Genomic DNA, 15436 nt, shown 5'->3' with positions numbered 1-15436 from the left:
TTGGGTCAACAAAGCATTTAAAGTGAATAAAACTGGGGAAAGGAGGTTAATTATTTAACTTATGCATCTAACATACATCTAGCAAACAAACCACCTTACTAAGACATAAGCACATAACATATGGAAACATTAATTGTTCCCGATTTGTTTAACTGTTCACTCTAAAGCGGAATCTGTAAATTATGGGAGTCATATTAGTCACTTCTAAACTTCTTAGGGGGCTGCAAAAGGGGTTTCTGACCTCTAACATTCCCTCTATGCAATATGTTACAGACCATAAACTAATTGGTCGCAGTTTTGCAGATGTGTAAACATTACTGCGACTCATCTGTGGTGTCCTCTGTTAAGTTACCTTCTAATCAGGTTGAACTATGACTTTACGTTGTTACTATAGTCAGGCTAGCAGGCTTTAGCATTAGCCTAACCCACCTGGTACTCAGGCGACTGTTTATCAGGTTGGGAGCCGAGCCGAGCGACGCTGTCTGCGTAGTATGTTCGAGCGCAAGACAGCGGTAATACTCTGCATCGAAGTAGCCAGGGTCTTACGGACTGTAGAAGCATTTTAAAAACTCACAAATATGTTTAATTATAGGTTTGCAGTCGTGCTAACCAGCTAGCTTTAATGGGAGCTTTTTTTCTTCTACGGTTGCTATCACTCTCATTAGAGACGCTCTACGTCGCCACCTGTTGGTCATAAAAAAAAACACATCAAAATGATTTCTTTATAAGTATCTCAAGAGGGGTCTTTTCCTGTCTGTGATAGAATAACAATAATACAATATGATAACTAAAAACAATGTTAATTAAATATTGCTTAATCCGAGCCGATACGTGATTGTTTTTTACCAGTAGAAGTGTTCATTTATTTAATCTCTACAGCAAATTGCCCAGAATATTTTTCTTTATTTGCTTCTCATATTTCTTCACTTACAGAAATGCTGATATAAAATTTTTAAAGGAAATGTCCAATTTCACAAGCTGTATCAAAAAATGTATGAATCAATCTTAAAGCCTACCTTTTTAGACTGCTTCAGAAATGAACAGGAAACATGATAAATTAACATTTCCCATTTTTTATTTTATTTTATTCTTTAGCAATAGCATCAATGCATTTTGAAAAAAAATATCATTAATTTAGATATGATTTTAAGACACACCTTTTTAAAAAAAGAAATACAACCAGTAATGGCACAATATAGGAGAATTAACATTAATAACTTTGTGTTACACACCTATCTAGACTGGCCCTGGCTGCTCTCTAAGGCTCTTTTCTCTATATGGTCACCATATATTTTTTTTTTGTTTGTTTGTTTATTTAATTATTTATTTATTTATTTTGAGAAAACTGATTCTTTGTGTAGGAAAACATTTCAGGCTTTATTTTGCCGTGCCTAAAGACCCAGTGCTGCCCATGTTTCATTTTCTGACATAGCTCATCTTATTGTTCTTAAAATTTCCTGATACCTGACATTGTTTATGAAACCCTCCTCCAGCACAACCACCTGTCCATTAATTACCTAGTGTGATTTGGGTAAGCTCAAACAGAAAAATGTCAAAAATAAACAGAACAGTAACAATCAAAATAACATAACACTTCTGTACAGCATCTGATCTTAATGTTGGGTTCTGATATACATATTCAACCTTTTTAACCCTGGTTAACATTTCAAGTGGTTAAAATCATGCCCTGTTCCAAAACCTAAGACATGTTACCGTCGGGCTGGCCCAAAGCAACCTCAGACCTGTTAGCCTAATACAACATATAAAAGTCCTAGATTGACTACTGTTGGTCTCAATGAGCAAGTAAAAAAATGGACTCAAACCTGATCTACAGAAGAAAAAAAAAAGTCACTTGTACTTTTTTATTTTCACCTTCTAGCCTCTAGGTACCTTATTACAGGACGATAGGATACAAATTACCTATTTTGTTGTCATGCAGCAATGTCTGTTCCCAGAACTCCTCCAAAAGACCTCCAGTTTCCCTGGATTAATGAAATACCATTGAACTGAGAACTTTATAGTTTCATTTTTTGAACCATTTGTTGTTGGAGGGGAGTGCAGCTTGCACTGTAGGCTCAGTGCTCTTGCTATGCTGTGGAGAGTTTATACTCAGAGAATCACAGACCAATGCTACCACCAAGTGTATTAAACACTGCACTACAACTGAGCTGATATGAATTACCCATCCATCCTTTGCTAATGTCTCCTTTATCCTTGCAGTGTTGACAACGCCTACCTTCAGCAATAACTGGGAAGGGGATGGGATCCACAGGGGACTGATAAACGTTCCATCACAGAGCACCACAGAACAAACATACACACATGCACACATTTGAAATCAAAGGGATTTAGGTATTTACAAAGACTAACACTCATATTTTATTTTAGAAAAGAACAAGAACCCATGAATCCACAAGGAGGACATGTAATCTCTGCAGAAAGATGCCAGACTGGAATTCCAATACAGGATAATACTGCTGCAAGGCAATAGTTCATACAATTGTTTCAATTAATATGTAATAATTCATAAAATAATACCATAACTCTTTTGTCAAAAATCAGAAATGCAAAAATGCTAATTTATTATCAATGTTTGATAAACTTTGACAGGGTTAGGAAAGCTGTCACTTGGTTTTCAATTAAATGCAATATTTTCTAAAGAGGTGAAGATGCTGCTATTTTTCTTGGGTTAAGAAATTTATGGCAGCACATTCGCTTTTTTCATCCCAATCTCTTGATTTAGCCTGACCTTAACCCTTTAACAAAGAAGCCGGCTGGTTTTAGACTACAATTGTTATTAAATATGGTGTATTATATTTCATTTTGGTATGACAGGTAGTTTTTCACTAGTTTACATCATGTTTCCTTTAGAGTTGCAATAATTATTTCATCTCTTTTTCAGCATAACTACAATGCCAGTACTCTAAAATTTGAAACATTTTAGAAATATTTTTCACATCATGCTTTAGAAGCTCTCACTACACACAAAAAAGGTAATTTTCTTGTTTTGAAAAGAGGAACTAAAGCTGGATTTAAGTGGGAATCTGAGTTGTCCTAAAAGCTTGGTAAAAAAAAAAAATCATCTCTTCTGACCCGAGTGCTTTATTTGAACTGAAGTACATTCGACAGAGTGCAGCCTGAAGAGCATTCAAACCAAGAGCTTTTAGTTTATTTGGCTTTAAGAGGCCTCTCTCCTCCAACACTCCCACCTGTTTCACTGGCATGCATAGAAATGTCCGTGACCTCCACTCAAATGGCTGCTCCTGTTTTCTTAGGGAATATCCAATCCTCCACTCTCTGTGCGAACTTAAACCCTCTCACTCATCCAGCTCTCTGTACTTTTTTTTATCACCTCTGATCCCTTCACAGCAGTGGCCGTGGAGTGACTGAATAGATGTAGCTGCACAAAAAGCCTCTTTATTTAGAAATAGATGGTTATCTTAAATAGTTAAATAAATCAGAGTTATAAGAAATCAATTGGAAAGCACAAATAGACAGCACATAATACATGTCCCTTTATTTGACATTGAATACAGAAAGTGCTAAGGTAACGTTGTGTGGAACTGTCACTTCCTTATGCATGTGGGTGCTGGTGTTTCTTTTATATGTTTAACTATCTGTTTTTCTAAATAATTATTTTGTTATTATAGCTAATATATTGGATAGTACATCGGTTTTATATAGTAGGAGTTCCCAAGTTAGCATGAACATTTGGAAATGTAGCATGCAACTTTGCTTTAATTAAAAATGAAAAAAGAGACAAATGCATATGATGGATGAAAAAATTGTAAAACTTAAAAAAAATATCTGCTTTTTGGGGAATAAGAATCCCAACTCTTACAAAGTAAGTTTAGATTATCAGGTAAACTGCTTATATGAAAGACAGTAATTTAATATTTTTCAATTTATAAATTTACATTGCCATTAGACAATAATTGTAAAGCATTTTAAAAATATTGTAAAGTGTAATTTTTTAAAAACTTGCTTTAAAAAGAAAAACATAAAAAAAAATAGTGCAATCAAAATAAAGCCTGATTGTTCAGACATTTATTAGGTTTACAGATTTTCAACATAGTTGATTCATTCAAGTGGCATTTGAGTATCAAGTGGGTCAGTGGCCTCCAGTCAACCAATGGGTGTATTTTGTTCTCTGCTTCCTGCTTGTGCTGACTGCAATAATACAGATGTTTGAGGCAGTACTGCATGTTTATAGTCTGGTTACCTAGTAGTCCTTCTGGGCTCTTTTTAGTTATGTTTTCCTGGTAATTATTTTTATATGAAGCGGTAGGTGATGCAGCAATTCTGCTGCAACCATTGCTAGAAATGCAAAGTAATTTTACTATTTAAATGGGGCTGCACAGTTGATGCAGTGCGTAGCACTGTTGCCTTGCAGCAAAAAGGTTCCGGGTTCAATTCCCAGCTCGGGATCTTTCTGCATGGAGTTTGCATGTTTTCCCCGTGCATGCGTGGGTTCTCTCCGGGTACTCCTGCTTCCTCCCACAGTCCAAAATCATGACTGTTAGGTTAATTGGCTTCTCTACAGTCCTGCCTCTCACCCACTGACAGCTGGCACCAGCACCCCTCACGACCCCAGCAGAAATAAGTGTAACAGAAAAATTTATGGACAATTTCTTAACAAAATAACTAGTCTCAAATGATCACTGATGAGCTTGATTGAGTAATATGATCAATATGATCATTTCAGTCTCCCTTAGCCCTCTTTTGTTTTGATGGGCTTAACTGTTGCCAAATTTCTATGAAATTTTTGAGACATTCTCAGTATGGCAGACAGACATGAACACTTTTTAGGAATTTGATTTCAAACATACCAAAAGGCAATATAGAAGAAAACACAAATTGATATCTTTTAAAAAATACCCTTCCCTAATATAGTACTAACTTAGAAGCTTGTGTAATGTTGTTATTAAGAGATGGAGAGAAAGAGACCTCGACTTAGGTGGCAAGTTATTCCTAGGGTATGAATGGCTCAACAAGTAAACTCCACCAAAATGTTTTCAGTGTATAAAAAATCAACATGGTAAAAGCATGTAATGCTTCACTAAATAACTGACTAATTATTAACCCATTAAAGTGCTCGATAACTGTATAGAAGAAATCAATGCACATATTTGACCAATTTTTCTTAGCTGAATTGAAACATAAATTAATTACTTTTTTGAGTTAAAATAGGAGTATTCAATTTAACACACAGCTTCAATTAATACAGCCAGAATCACCAATCAGGCTTGCAATCTGGGTGTAGTGATGGACTTAACTTGAACATCCAGAGGCACATAAAGACAATAATGGTGTCCTCCTTCTACCACCTAAAGAACATCGGCAGGATGAAAAGACTAATGTCTCAGCGGGATCTTTAAGATAAAATTCATGCCATCATCTGTATTAAAAATGATTTCTGTACCTGTGTCTTCACACGTCTGACTAAAAAGTAAATCAAAAGCAGCTGATCAAGAATGCTGCTCACATTCTCACCGAAGCTAAGGAAGTTTAACACATCACAGCAGTTTTAAAGTATCTCAGGGAATAGATTAAAATACCCTTATTAGTCCAAAACCACTGAATGGCTTAGCACCAAAATACATTACAGAGCTAAAAATATTATTTAATATAACATTCCTTTAATTAACTCCCAGAAATATGTAAACATATTTTTTTAAAGTGACATTACTTTCAATTTGATAAAACAAAGTGCATCAAGACCAAAAAGGCTGCTTCGATACCAAAGCCAGATCTTGGGTGCAGAAACATATATTTCTTTAAAGCTGATGAACTAAATTGTAATGTAAACAACTTTGCACTATTGTCATTTTTGTACTTGGCCTAAAGAACTGCAATGCCAAAGTGCATTACATTCAGATGTAGGACTGCAGTCATTTCTTTGTCGTAATGCGATTAGAAGGAGAATTTACCAGAAATGTTTTGAACGGCTGTGAATATTCATTCTCCTGCTTCATAGCTGTAGATCTCCACAGTGTGCTGTCAGTGTTTGAAAACTGTGAATGAATTAATGAGCTGCTTTGATAGCCCTCTGAGATTGTAGGAGAGTTGAAATGGGTAAAGTGGCCCTTTGCAAACATTATTCCATCAGGCTGTGAGGTCATGACTGCAGTCATGGGAGGGTTGCAAAAAGACAACACAGTTGGTACTTCACACAATAAATGGTACTCACTTGTCAAGATAAAATTTTACCATAATATATTTGCTAAAATTGATAAGCAAACATGCATCAAAATAAATGGAACATTGCTTTTGTTTGTCTTGTTTGTTTAATCAACTCGTGGAAAGTGAGCAATGTGCATGAGTAAGTGCTCTTACTATTTATTGTTGAAGTAGGGTTGCTTGTTCCCACATTGCATCACAACCTTCTCTCCTTCTCATCCACTTTCGGCTGTTTAAAGTGCTCACTGGAGAGCTGCATCAGGAGTATCATTCACTGTAATGGCAGAGCGTCCTCCTCCACAGCCCTCACTTAGATCACTTAGTCCACTTTACTAGTCCAGAGCTCCGTGCTGTATGAACACATCATGTTCATCCATTGGGGGTCAGACTGAGACTAGCCCATAAACTATGAGGTATAAGATGATGTCTTGCAACATAAAACATGACAAAATCAGGATTTTCAAATACAAAAAAGCAAAATGTATATCATTAAGATTAAAATAAATACATTAGTGTGCTCTCTTTTTATTCTCGGGGTGTGTGTAATTTAAAAAAATTTAAATCTAACCTAAAGCCTAGGAAAACCCATAACAGATTGCATGCTGCTCTTATAGATACAAAACAATGCTGTGTGAAACGCTGTGATTCTAGGTTCTCTCATAAATTTCAGGGTGATGCAGAAGCCAAGCTCTTAAGATGAAGTACTGTTGAATGCTTGGTCTCTAACAAAGTGATCCGCTTTGTTAAGCAGAAGGTTTGTTGGTCTGGCTCATACAGCTGTGATAGTTAACACTAGACCAAGGAGAGACATCAGCAATGAAAATATTTCCAGCTATTAATCTGGAGCAGTTTAAGAGACCATTCCTTAGAGATTTCTCTCAAATATTGTTCTCAAGTGTAAAACACCTACTGTAAGACAGCTACCAATCTTCTTACGTGAAGGTCAGGCTGTGCAGTACTCAGAGAAAATGGAAAAAATGCAAAAGCTCCATCTTATACTTTACAGGCATTGGTTAGCAGGTAAAATGTAAGAGTCAATTTGGAAGCTATTACTTTTAAGACTTACCAAATGTGGTTATGCTTTATGAAGAATCTATGAAGAATTACAAGACATTTACGATTATGCCATCTGTACAGATGACCCAAATCATGAGCCCAAACATAAAACTGACCATCAAAATTGATATGAGTGTAACTTCTGTTACGATTATCACTTTTTTTTTAAACAAAAGCTTAGTTTTCTCTTAAAAGACAGTTTGAAAGATTTAGACAAAAAAGACAGTTGGCCTGCAGAATATGTACTTGTGACCAGATGTTGATTTATTTATGTGCAGTTTTTAATCTGGATGTATGTAATATAAACTTCTAAAATTTTAGAAAGTTACATTTCAAGAATTAATCAGCTGTTAGAATTAAGTAATTTCAAAAACTTTTTTTTTTAAAAGCAGCTGTATAGCAGGCATGTTTAGCCTAGGACTGGCTGTAATAAGCTGTTGCTGAGCTTTGCCCAAAGAGAGATAAGTAAACTGTCTGATATAAAGCCCCATCAGTAAACAGGGCTCATGGGGGGTACACCACCCTAGTAGTACATAGGTCTATAAAAATTTTGCATTGCTTACATTGCCAAAAAACACATAAAAAAACACAATTTTAGTCTCAGTCATGCTGTTTCTAACAGTGATTAAATGTTATCGTGACAAAAATGCTACTGTTATTATGGACTAAGACTGCCCTCCTTCCCAATGGGCAGATACAGTAGCAGGAGTGATGACACCAAATCCCTGCATGTGGTTAAAAACAAAGTATTTTAACAAATTTCTTTCATTACAAATCTAATCAGAGTACTTAAATATCTTCATTTGAAACAAAGTTGTTTTAATTAAAAAAGCAATGGTTCTTTTCATGAAGGAACTCTCTAGTCCTTAAGTATAGCGGGTGTACGCTTAATATTTTCTCATTAAATGTCGAGATTTAGGTTTATTGAGGAGTAAAGCAGCATCAGGATCAGGGCAGAAAATTTGTGGAAAATGGATGTTTTGATGCACAAAATGGATCAACATGGTGAACACAGTGAAAACACAGGAAGCTGGAGGATGATGAGAGAGAATCCAGCAGAATATATAAGGAACAGCAACTGAAATACAAGTGGAGAGTGCAGGGACACATGGGGAAATAGTGGATACAAAAACATTAATAAAATTCATTTATGTTAATCATTGTATATTTTGTTTTGTTCTTTTTTAGAATATTTCTAGTAACTTGCTTTCTAACAGTAATAACAATATTAATAAGTAAGAACAACTAGATTTGATATGTGAAATATTTTTTTCAAAAAACAAAATTTTGAAAGTTCATTCTTTTTTTTTAAACATTACCATAATTCCACGTAAGATTTCCTACTTAAAATATGTCCCATTAGCTACATTTTATTTCAATTTCAGAAATTACCATAGGGACTGATGAAACAAACTCCCACAGTCTTAAAAGCAAACTGTAAAAGAGACTCAGACAAAATATACTGACACAATAATTTAATAAAATCAGCTGCAGATTAGAAAAAAGAGAGCAAAGCCATTTTACACTGAAAGAAAATAAGCTTAACTGGTTACAGGATTATTCTTTAAGTGCTCACAGCTTAAATAATTACACGTTTTACAGTCAAGCTGTAACACCTTTGTGAGCTCAGTCAAACCAAGTGATCTGTACATCATTAATAAATGGTTTATCTTAATTTTGTGTTATTCGTGTAGCATTAAAATGAGAAAAGTGACATTCAGGTTTGGATCTTAACATTGAGAACAACAAAAGTACATTTAAGGTGTCGAGGATAGAATCAAAATAAATAAATCCAGTTCAACACAGAATCACTAGATCTAAAAACAACAGAGCATTCAGTGAAAGAAAACCAAATACTTTTGTTTAAATAGAAAAATTTTGGCTCCTGCAAGTAAAAAAAAAAAGAGCACTGTAAGGCAAAGTTACAAATGATACAAAGAAAGCGAAGAAACACTGAGCTGTAAGACTGTAGGCAGAAATGGCAGAAAAAAGGCTGTAAATAACAAAACGTATTAAACTTTTAAATCCTTCTGAGGTACCTAGTGTAAAAAGAACAATCCTACCATATTAACACAAGTTTATTAATTTCTGTTGTCTTCTTTTTTACCTGTTACTAAAAGAAAACCTCTTGTTTGCCATGCTAGAAAGAAATATAATTTAAAAAATCTGATTTAATGCAGTTTCCTGAAGTTTACATACTCGTACCACAAACATAAATGCTCTTCTCTCTTAATTAGGGTTTAAAATAATTCCTATATACTTGAAGGATGTTAGAATTGAACGCTGTAAATCATGGTTTTATATATAACATAAAAAACTTGTTTCATGAAATAAAAACACTATTTAATAATACTTTGGAGAGGCTAAAGATTGCTGAAGGATGAGTAATTCAATGCAGAATAGCTTTCAGACTATTATCATACATTTAACCATTAAGAGGTTACAGGTGGTTCAGGTTGGCTTATTTAGGAGATTAAAGTATAGAGTTAGATTAATCAAAAAACATATTTGGCTCAATAGATCCTCATTTAGAGAACCCACTGATACAATCTCCAAAGCTTGAAATATCTCATCTGCTGTTACACAAGTTTTTGCCCTAAATAGGTTTAAAATAGGAAATTCAAAGCTAGATTTGCATGTTGCTGCGTAGGTATACGATAACTATTTGTAGTTGCTTTAAAAAATCCCATTTGGCTAAATGATGCTTTCAGACTGCAGCATACAAGTTTAACATATATTTACTTCCTGACATTGAAAAAAACATACTTGATCAAATGAATAATCATAATAAAAAAGAATTTTAACAGGGTTACATTTTAACTCTTAGTTTTGTTGTACAACCAGGAATGGTAAAGGAGAATCCAGGAAACGGTAGTCTTATAAAGGCACTGTATTGTTCTTTTTTCTTTTTTCTTTTTACAAGAAGCTAATGGAAAAAAGAAATCCGTAGTAAATTCAGTCTGTATCATCGTCAACCTTTGTTCTTTTCTTTATATACAACAAAAATAAAGTCCAGCAACAGAAAACCAAGTTCAGAAATGAGAAGGCTGACCTCCAAAACATCAATAAATAAGCTTTACAGAAAAACTGTTAGAGCAGAGCAAAAGAGCATTCACAGGAGTCCAAACTGGGAGTCAGAACCAAGTCCAACGGTCTTTCAGGGGTTAGTACACTGAGGGCTGCCTCTTTAGTTTGTTCATAAATCGCCCACGAGATTGAAGCATAGACACCAAACACACACACGTCTATAAACTTCCAACCTGAAATGGAATTACAGCAAAAAGAAGAAAAAGGTGGTAGAAAATACTGATGGGTACTAAACATAAGCCGCATCCTAAAAAAAAAAAAATCAAAACACAGATCATCCATTCAAATACAAAACAAAACCTTTAAGCACTTTTTTTTTTTACAAACAGTATAATGTATGTTTGAATGAGAGCAGATAATACAGTTTAAGTACATCACACACCTCTGTACAGTGGACATCTTGTTATTTCTGGATTGGGTAAACCAGTCTTTACACTAAAAGTTTGTGTTATGATCTCCTTATGCCTTAGTTTGTTTATTGTGCCCTCCAAACCTGTTCTAAAAGGCTGGTTCCTATTTGTTCCCAATTTGTCAGACCCCAAACAAGCTCAGAGATAATAAGATAACTGTCCGAATCCTCTTCTAGAAAGAGCACCCGTCAGCATGCAACTGTAATGAAATTAACTCTTCATGTGTTTCACATGAAGCTTTTCTAACAGCTGTTAGAGAAAATTTTTGTTTCAAAGAGAAAAGAGATGAAAAACACAATAAATATGAACATGTTGCCTTTAAGGTTCATTTTGTCATAAAAAAAACATAACATTTGCTGACACCAATGTAAAAAAAAAAAAAAAATATTCAAATAATTTAATGTTTTATTGCAGTAACATATTTTGCATTGAGTAAAAAAGAAAATCATACCTTTAATTTAAAGGTATAGAGGTGGATCTTTTATTTCTGGGTGGATCATCAAAATAAGTGGTCCTCCTAATTGTCAATCATTCTGAGGATATGTTTACGTAAGGCCATCCCATTAGCTATCTTTTTCTGTGCATGCGCACATTTAGGTTTATACTAGGGGTGGAACGATTCACAAAATCCACGATTCGGTTCGATTCACGGTTTCTGGTCACGGTTTTCGGTTCGGTTCGATACATGTTGATTGTTACACCGAAATCCCATAAAAAATTATGGAATTAAGGAAAAAAAAAAACCCAAAATAATGGATTGTAATTATTTTAAATGATCCGTTGAAACCCTGGATCATCTCCGTATGTTTTGCTGCTTTCAATTTAATCATCTCGCGCATGCTCTCTACCATCTCCAAGGGACTCAGAGGGGAGCGGACGAAGCCACAATGGGGGCTGTAGGCTTCGCTTTGAGCAGCCGGTCTGGAGCGCAGCGGGGCGGAGCGGGGGTTGCTGACGGAGTATGAGGGATTTCGGGGTTAGCATGACATGTTGGTCATGTTGCTGTTAGCATAAACAAAACGTGTTGCACAATGCTTGCACACTGTTGCACTTTTATCCACAACTTTCTTTCCGCCGTCATCATAGGTCACTCTAAATGCAAAGCGGTCCCATACAGCAGACCTATAAAGTGCTGCTGGCGCGTCTTCCAACTCCTGTTCTTTCCTACTCGCCATTCCGACACAATTCTCCACAACAACTGATTTTTTTCCCTGCTACACCCGGCTATGCTGCTTCACTTCTTCTTCTTGTTTACTACTGGTGGTTCGCTTTGGTCGCAGTACCGCCACCTTCTGCTCTGCAGTGTAAACGCTTCGCCTATGAGAAAAAGGAGCAGCGCATGAACCGAACGAAGCACATGCGAATCGAACCGAGACAGTCGAACCGAACGATTCTGACGGTTTTCATAAATCGTCCCATCCCTAGCTTATACCTGTGGTGAGCTATGATTTCAGACAGTTATTGAAGCTCACCTTTCTCACCACAGTTCTTTGAAAATAGCTGAGGGTCGTAAGAGAAAATGTGTTTCCGAAGTGTATGAGAAGAAAAGTAAGGCCTCAGAAGAGGCAGATAGATCCCAGAATGCTTTGCGCGGAGAGCTCTCCTCACAAAGCATCATGGGATTTGCGGTCACAGCGTCCCACTGTCGCCATAGGCTGTTGTTACAGCGGCGACAGTGGGACAACAGCGGCGACTAATAACAAAGATGGTGCAGTCATCGTGCAGTGGACGAGGAGTCTAGTGATCAACAGGGAGCGAAAAGCAGTGATCATCTGTCCAAACGGTTGGTTAACTGAGTTCACTATAAAGTCCACCATATAGGCCCCGCTCTATATAGTGACTGAGGGATTAAGGGGTTAGGATGGACATTCGGACACAGTAAGCTTGTATGAGCTATGAGAACGAAAAACTTAAAACAGAGCGTGCATGAGGAGAAATGTGCTCTTGCACATGTAATAGGCGTTCCCTCATGGGAGTACATGCACAGGGTTGTGCATGTGCATTTTTTTTAAGGGGACAGGCTGAGTCTTTTAAAAAATTCGCGAAAATCCTCCACAACACCTTTAAGTATTTGTCTCAAACAAACGTTAAAATATATGTATTCCTGTTGTTGGCACTTTGTTCAGTATCTTTATGCCAGTAGGTCAGACCCAAGTATTTTCAGAGAAAGATTCGCAAGGTTGGTGCACAAAGTGAGGGAGAGAGATCTTTGCTACTTTGCTGAATCCTGACAAATAAATAACAGACCTGGGTCCCTTTTCCTTTGGTTTGCCCCACATATTTCTAAAAGACTTGTGGCAAGGCAGGGGCTTGTTTCTAAAGAACCGTCTTTACAAATTTCTACAACAATATAAGCCCGAATAACTGAGTAATGACATCTTTTTAACCATTTTTGGTAGATTCTCTAAGATTTTAATTCTAAAATTCCATTTCATTTTCAAAAACTCAATTGTAAAAGGAGCTCGAACAAAGTTTCAAGGTTATTTGGAAGAGAAATAGCCACACAGCACCATTGTTCCTCCACAGAATTGAACAAGATGCAAGAGGTGCTTTTACATAGATCCACCCTTTCTTTAATGCCAAGCCCGTTTGAAGTGTTTGTGGTCAAGAAGCTCAAGCTTAGTCTTATCTGATAAAAGCAACTGGTTCCAATTAAAATCTCGATAGAGTTTAGCAAATACCAGACATTTGCTTTTGTGATGGTAGGGCAGATAAGTCATTGTGCTCGTATGGACCACCATGATGCCTTGCTGCAGTTTTCCAAAAGTGCACATTGAAGAGTGTATTTTCTAGTATTCAATACTCTGCTGTGTGTTTATGCTCAATATGGATCCTTAGACAGCCTAGTATTCAATGGTTAAAAAAGTCCTATTGATATGCAGATAAACAGAAAGTATTTTTACTAGTTCATTTATATTAGATTTATCCTTTGTGAATATCATAAGGTGGAACAATATTTGGGCCATCAGTGATTTTGATTAAACAAACTTCTATTACAGGTTAGATTTTTTTTATTCAGTAACATATTTCATGATCTTAAGGCTTTTTTTTTGTCTGCAGTTGCTAACCCTCTGTCATGAAGCCTTGAAGGCATCTGTCAACTCTTGGAGGTGCAGTCAGTGAGGGGAACTATACAGAAATAGCAATAGAAACCTGTTATAAAGGAAGTGCCTTTTGGGCCACCTAAAATACTGTAAACAATCAAAAGAGTGAGATGCTTACTGCACATTAAATGTTACATGAGGAGATCTTATCCGGCAAGAAGTGTACAATATATTTTAATTTACATCAACAGAACAATGCTTAAAAATTAAAAAAGATAAAAAAGAAAAATCTCTGTGCTTCGTTCATTTTGATCCACAACCTTTCAGAAATAGGAGGTCAAAATGTTAAAATCCCAGAAAATGTTTTTTTTTTTTTATTGTTGGATTTCGTACGGATGATAGGAGACTTTACATCCTGATGAAAGGATGACCATGAAGTCCAGCTTTCTTAATAGATGACCTCGTAGACCGTCGCCTTTTTGTCTCCTGATCCCGTCACGATATACTTATCATCTATGGAGATGTCGCAGCTCAGCACTGATGATGACTCCTTTGACTGGAAGGGTGAAAGAAACATGTTGTCTAATGTAACAAATTGACAGATTCTGCTAACATAAGAACACACTTTAGTGAAAACTAAAAATCAAAAAAAAAAAAAAAGTATTTCTATAGCTAATATATATTCAAATGTCTGTCCTTATAAAGAAAGTTCCAGCAGATCCAATAGATCTTCTTAATAGTTTCACATATTCTAACCAATGTTCGACTATCCTTTTTTTTCTGAATGCTCACCTGAAAAATACTGGCTCCGTATGGGGTTCTCCATGCATTGAGTAGATTGTCTTTTCCTGTGCTCACAAACCACTTTCCTGCAGAGAATATGACAGAAATCAAAGTTTTCAAAATAAAATCAAACATGTTTAAGCATTTTTTTCCCTCTTTGTTCACCTCCAGGGTCTTTTGTTGTTTACCTTGTCTTTAGAGAACCACCCAAACACTTATCCAGATAAAACTTTGTTAAACAAAGGCTAGGGAATATGCTAACATGATACAATTGTAAATCCAAACCAGACTTTGACTGGGATTAATGTTTGTTTAGGTTTGCAGCTGATAGTGTTTTTGTCCCATAGATATTTTACAATTTCTTATGTAAGCATTCTGTCTTAAGAGCAGACAAATCAGGGATAATTAAGCTTTTAAAGATACTTAAACCATTGCTAGATTATAAAAAGTGTTCGAGTTAATGAACATCTCACAAAGAACTCCTTTACTCCATCATCTGAAATAGGTAAGTCTGCTCTAGAGGCCCAATGTAGCTATAGGACCTGCAGAGACCCACACTTCAGGTTGGAGAATCTGTTAAGGTAGACAAGCCTTGCATTTGACAAATCTAGCCTTTGTTCGAGGGTTGCAAGAAAAAAGTAATTGTCAAAAATAAAGCCAAAAGAAGTCCAATTCATAATTACTATAAGCCCTATAAAGGTGATATTTTTACCCTTTACAGAGGTAAAAACAGCACTTCTACAAGCGGTATGCTCTTATAAAGATGGAGCAGCATTATGCAGATACTATAAACTGCTGTGGATTAATTCTGTTTTTTATATTTACAACTTTCTAATCATCTTAAATCACATTTAATTTCTTCCAGGCATAATAAAA

At 35.8% G+C, this 15436-nt stretch overlaps 2 protein-coding genes across 6 annotated transcripts in view; both read right to left on the bottom strand.

Annotated features, from left to right (window-relative positions):
• mccc2 (methylcrotonoyl-CoA carboxylase 2 (beta)) overlaps positions 1 to 660 on the bottom strand; it is a 28446-nt gene extending 27786 nt beyond the window's left edge. Inside the window, exon 1 of the mRNA XM_038277342.1 lies at positions 430 to 660. Coding sequence (XP_038133270.1) covers positions 430 to 561 — 132 coding nt within the window. The 5' untranslated portion in view covers positions 562 to 660. The remainder of the gene's footprint in view (positions 1 to 429) is intronic.
• A 13460-nt stretch (positions 661 to 14120) lies between these two features.
• Positions 14121 to 15436, bottom strand: part of LOC119778195 (transducin-like enhancer protein 4) — a 64759-nt gene continuing 63443 nt past the window's right edge. For all 5 annotated transcript variants that reach the window (XM_038277337.1, XM_038277338.1, XM_038277340.1 and 2 more), the window contains 2 exons: positions 14570 to 14646; positions 14121 to 14333 (listed from right to left, as the gene is read on the bottom strand). In XM_038277337.1, the coding sequence (XP_038133265.1) occupies positions 14226 to 14333; positions 14570 to 14646 (185 nt within the window). In that variant the 3' untranslated portion in view covers positions 14121 to 14225. The remainder of the gene's footprint in view (positions 14334 to 14569; positions 14647 to 15436) is intronic.

This window comes from Cyprinodon tularosa, unplaced genomic scaffold (assembly GCF_016077235.1).
Source record: "Cyprinodon tularosa strain WSP-4 unplaced genomic scaffold, ASM1607723v1 ctg130, whole genome shotgun sequence".
Taxonomy (NCBI): domain Eukaryota; kingdom Metazoa; phylum Chordata; class Actinopteri; order Cyprinodontiformes; family Cyprinodontidae; genus Cyprinodon; species Cyprinodon tularosa.
This window is presented reverse-complemented; position numbering and strand designations above follow the sequence as displayed.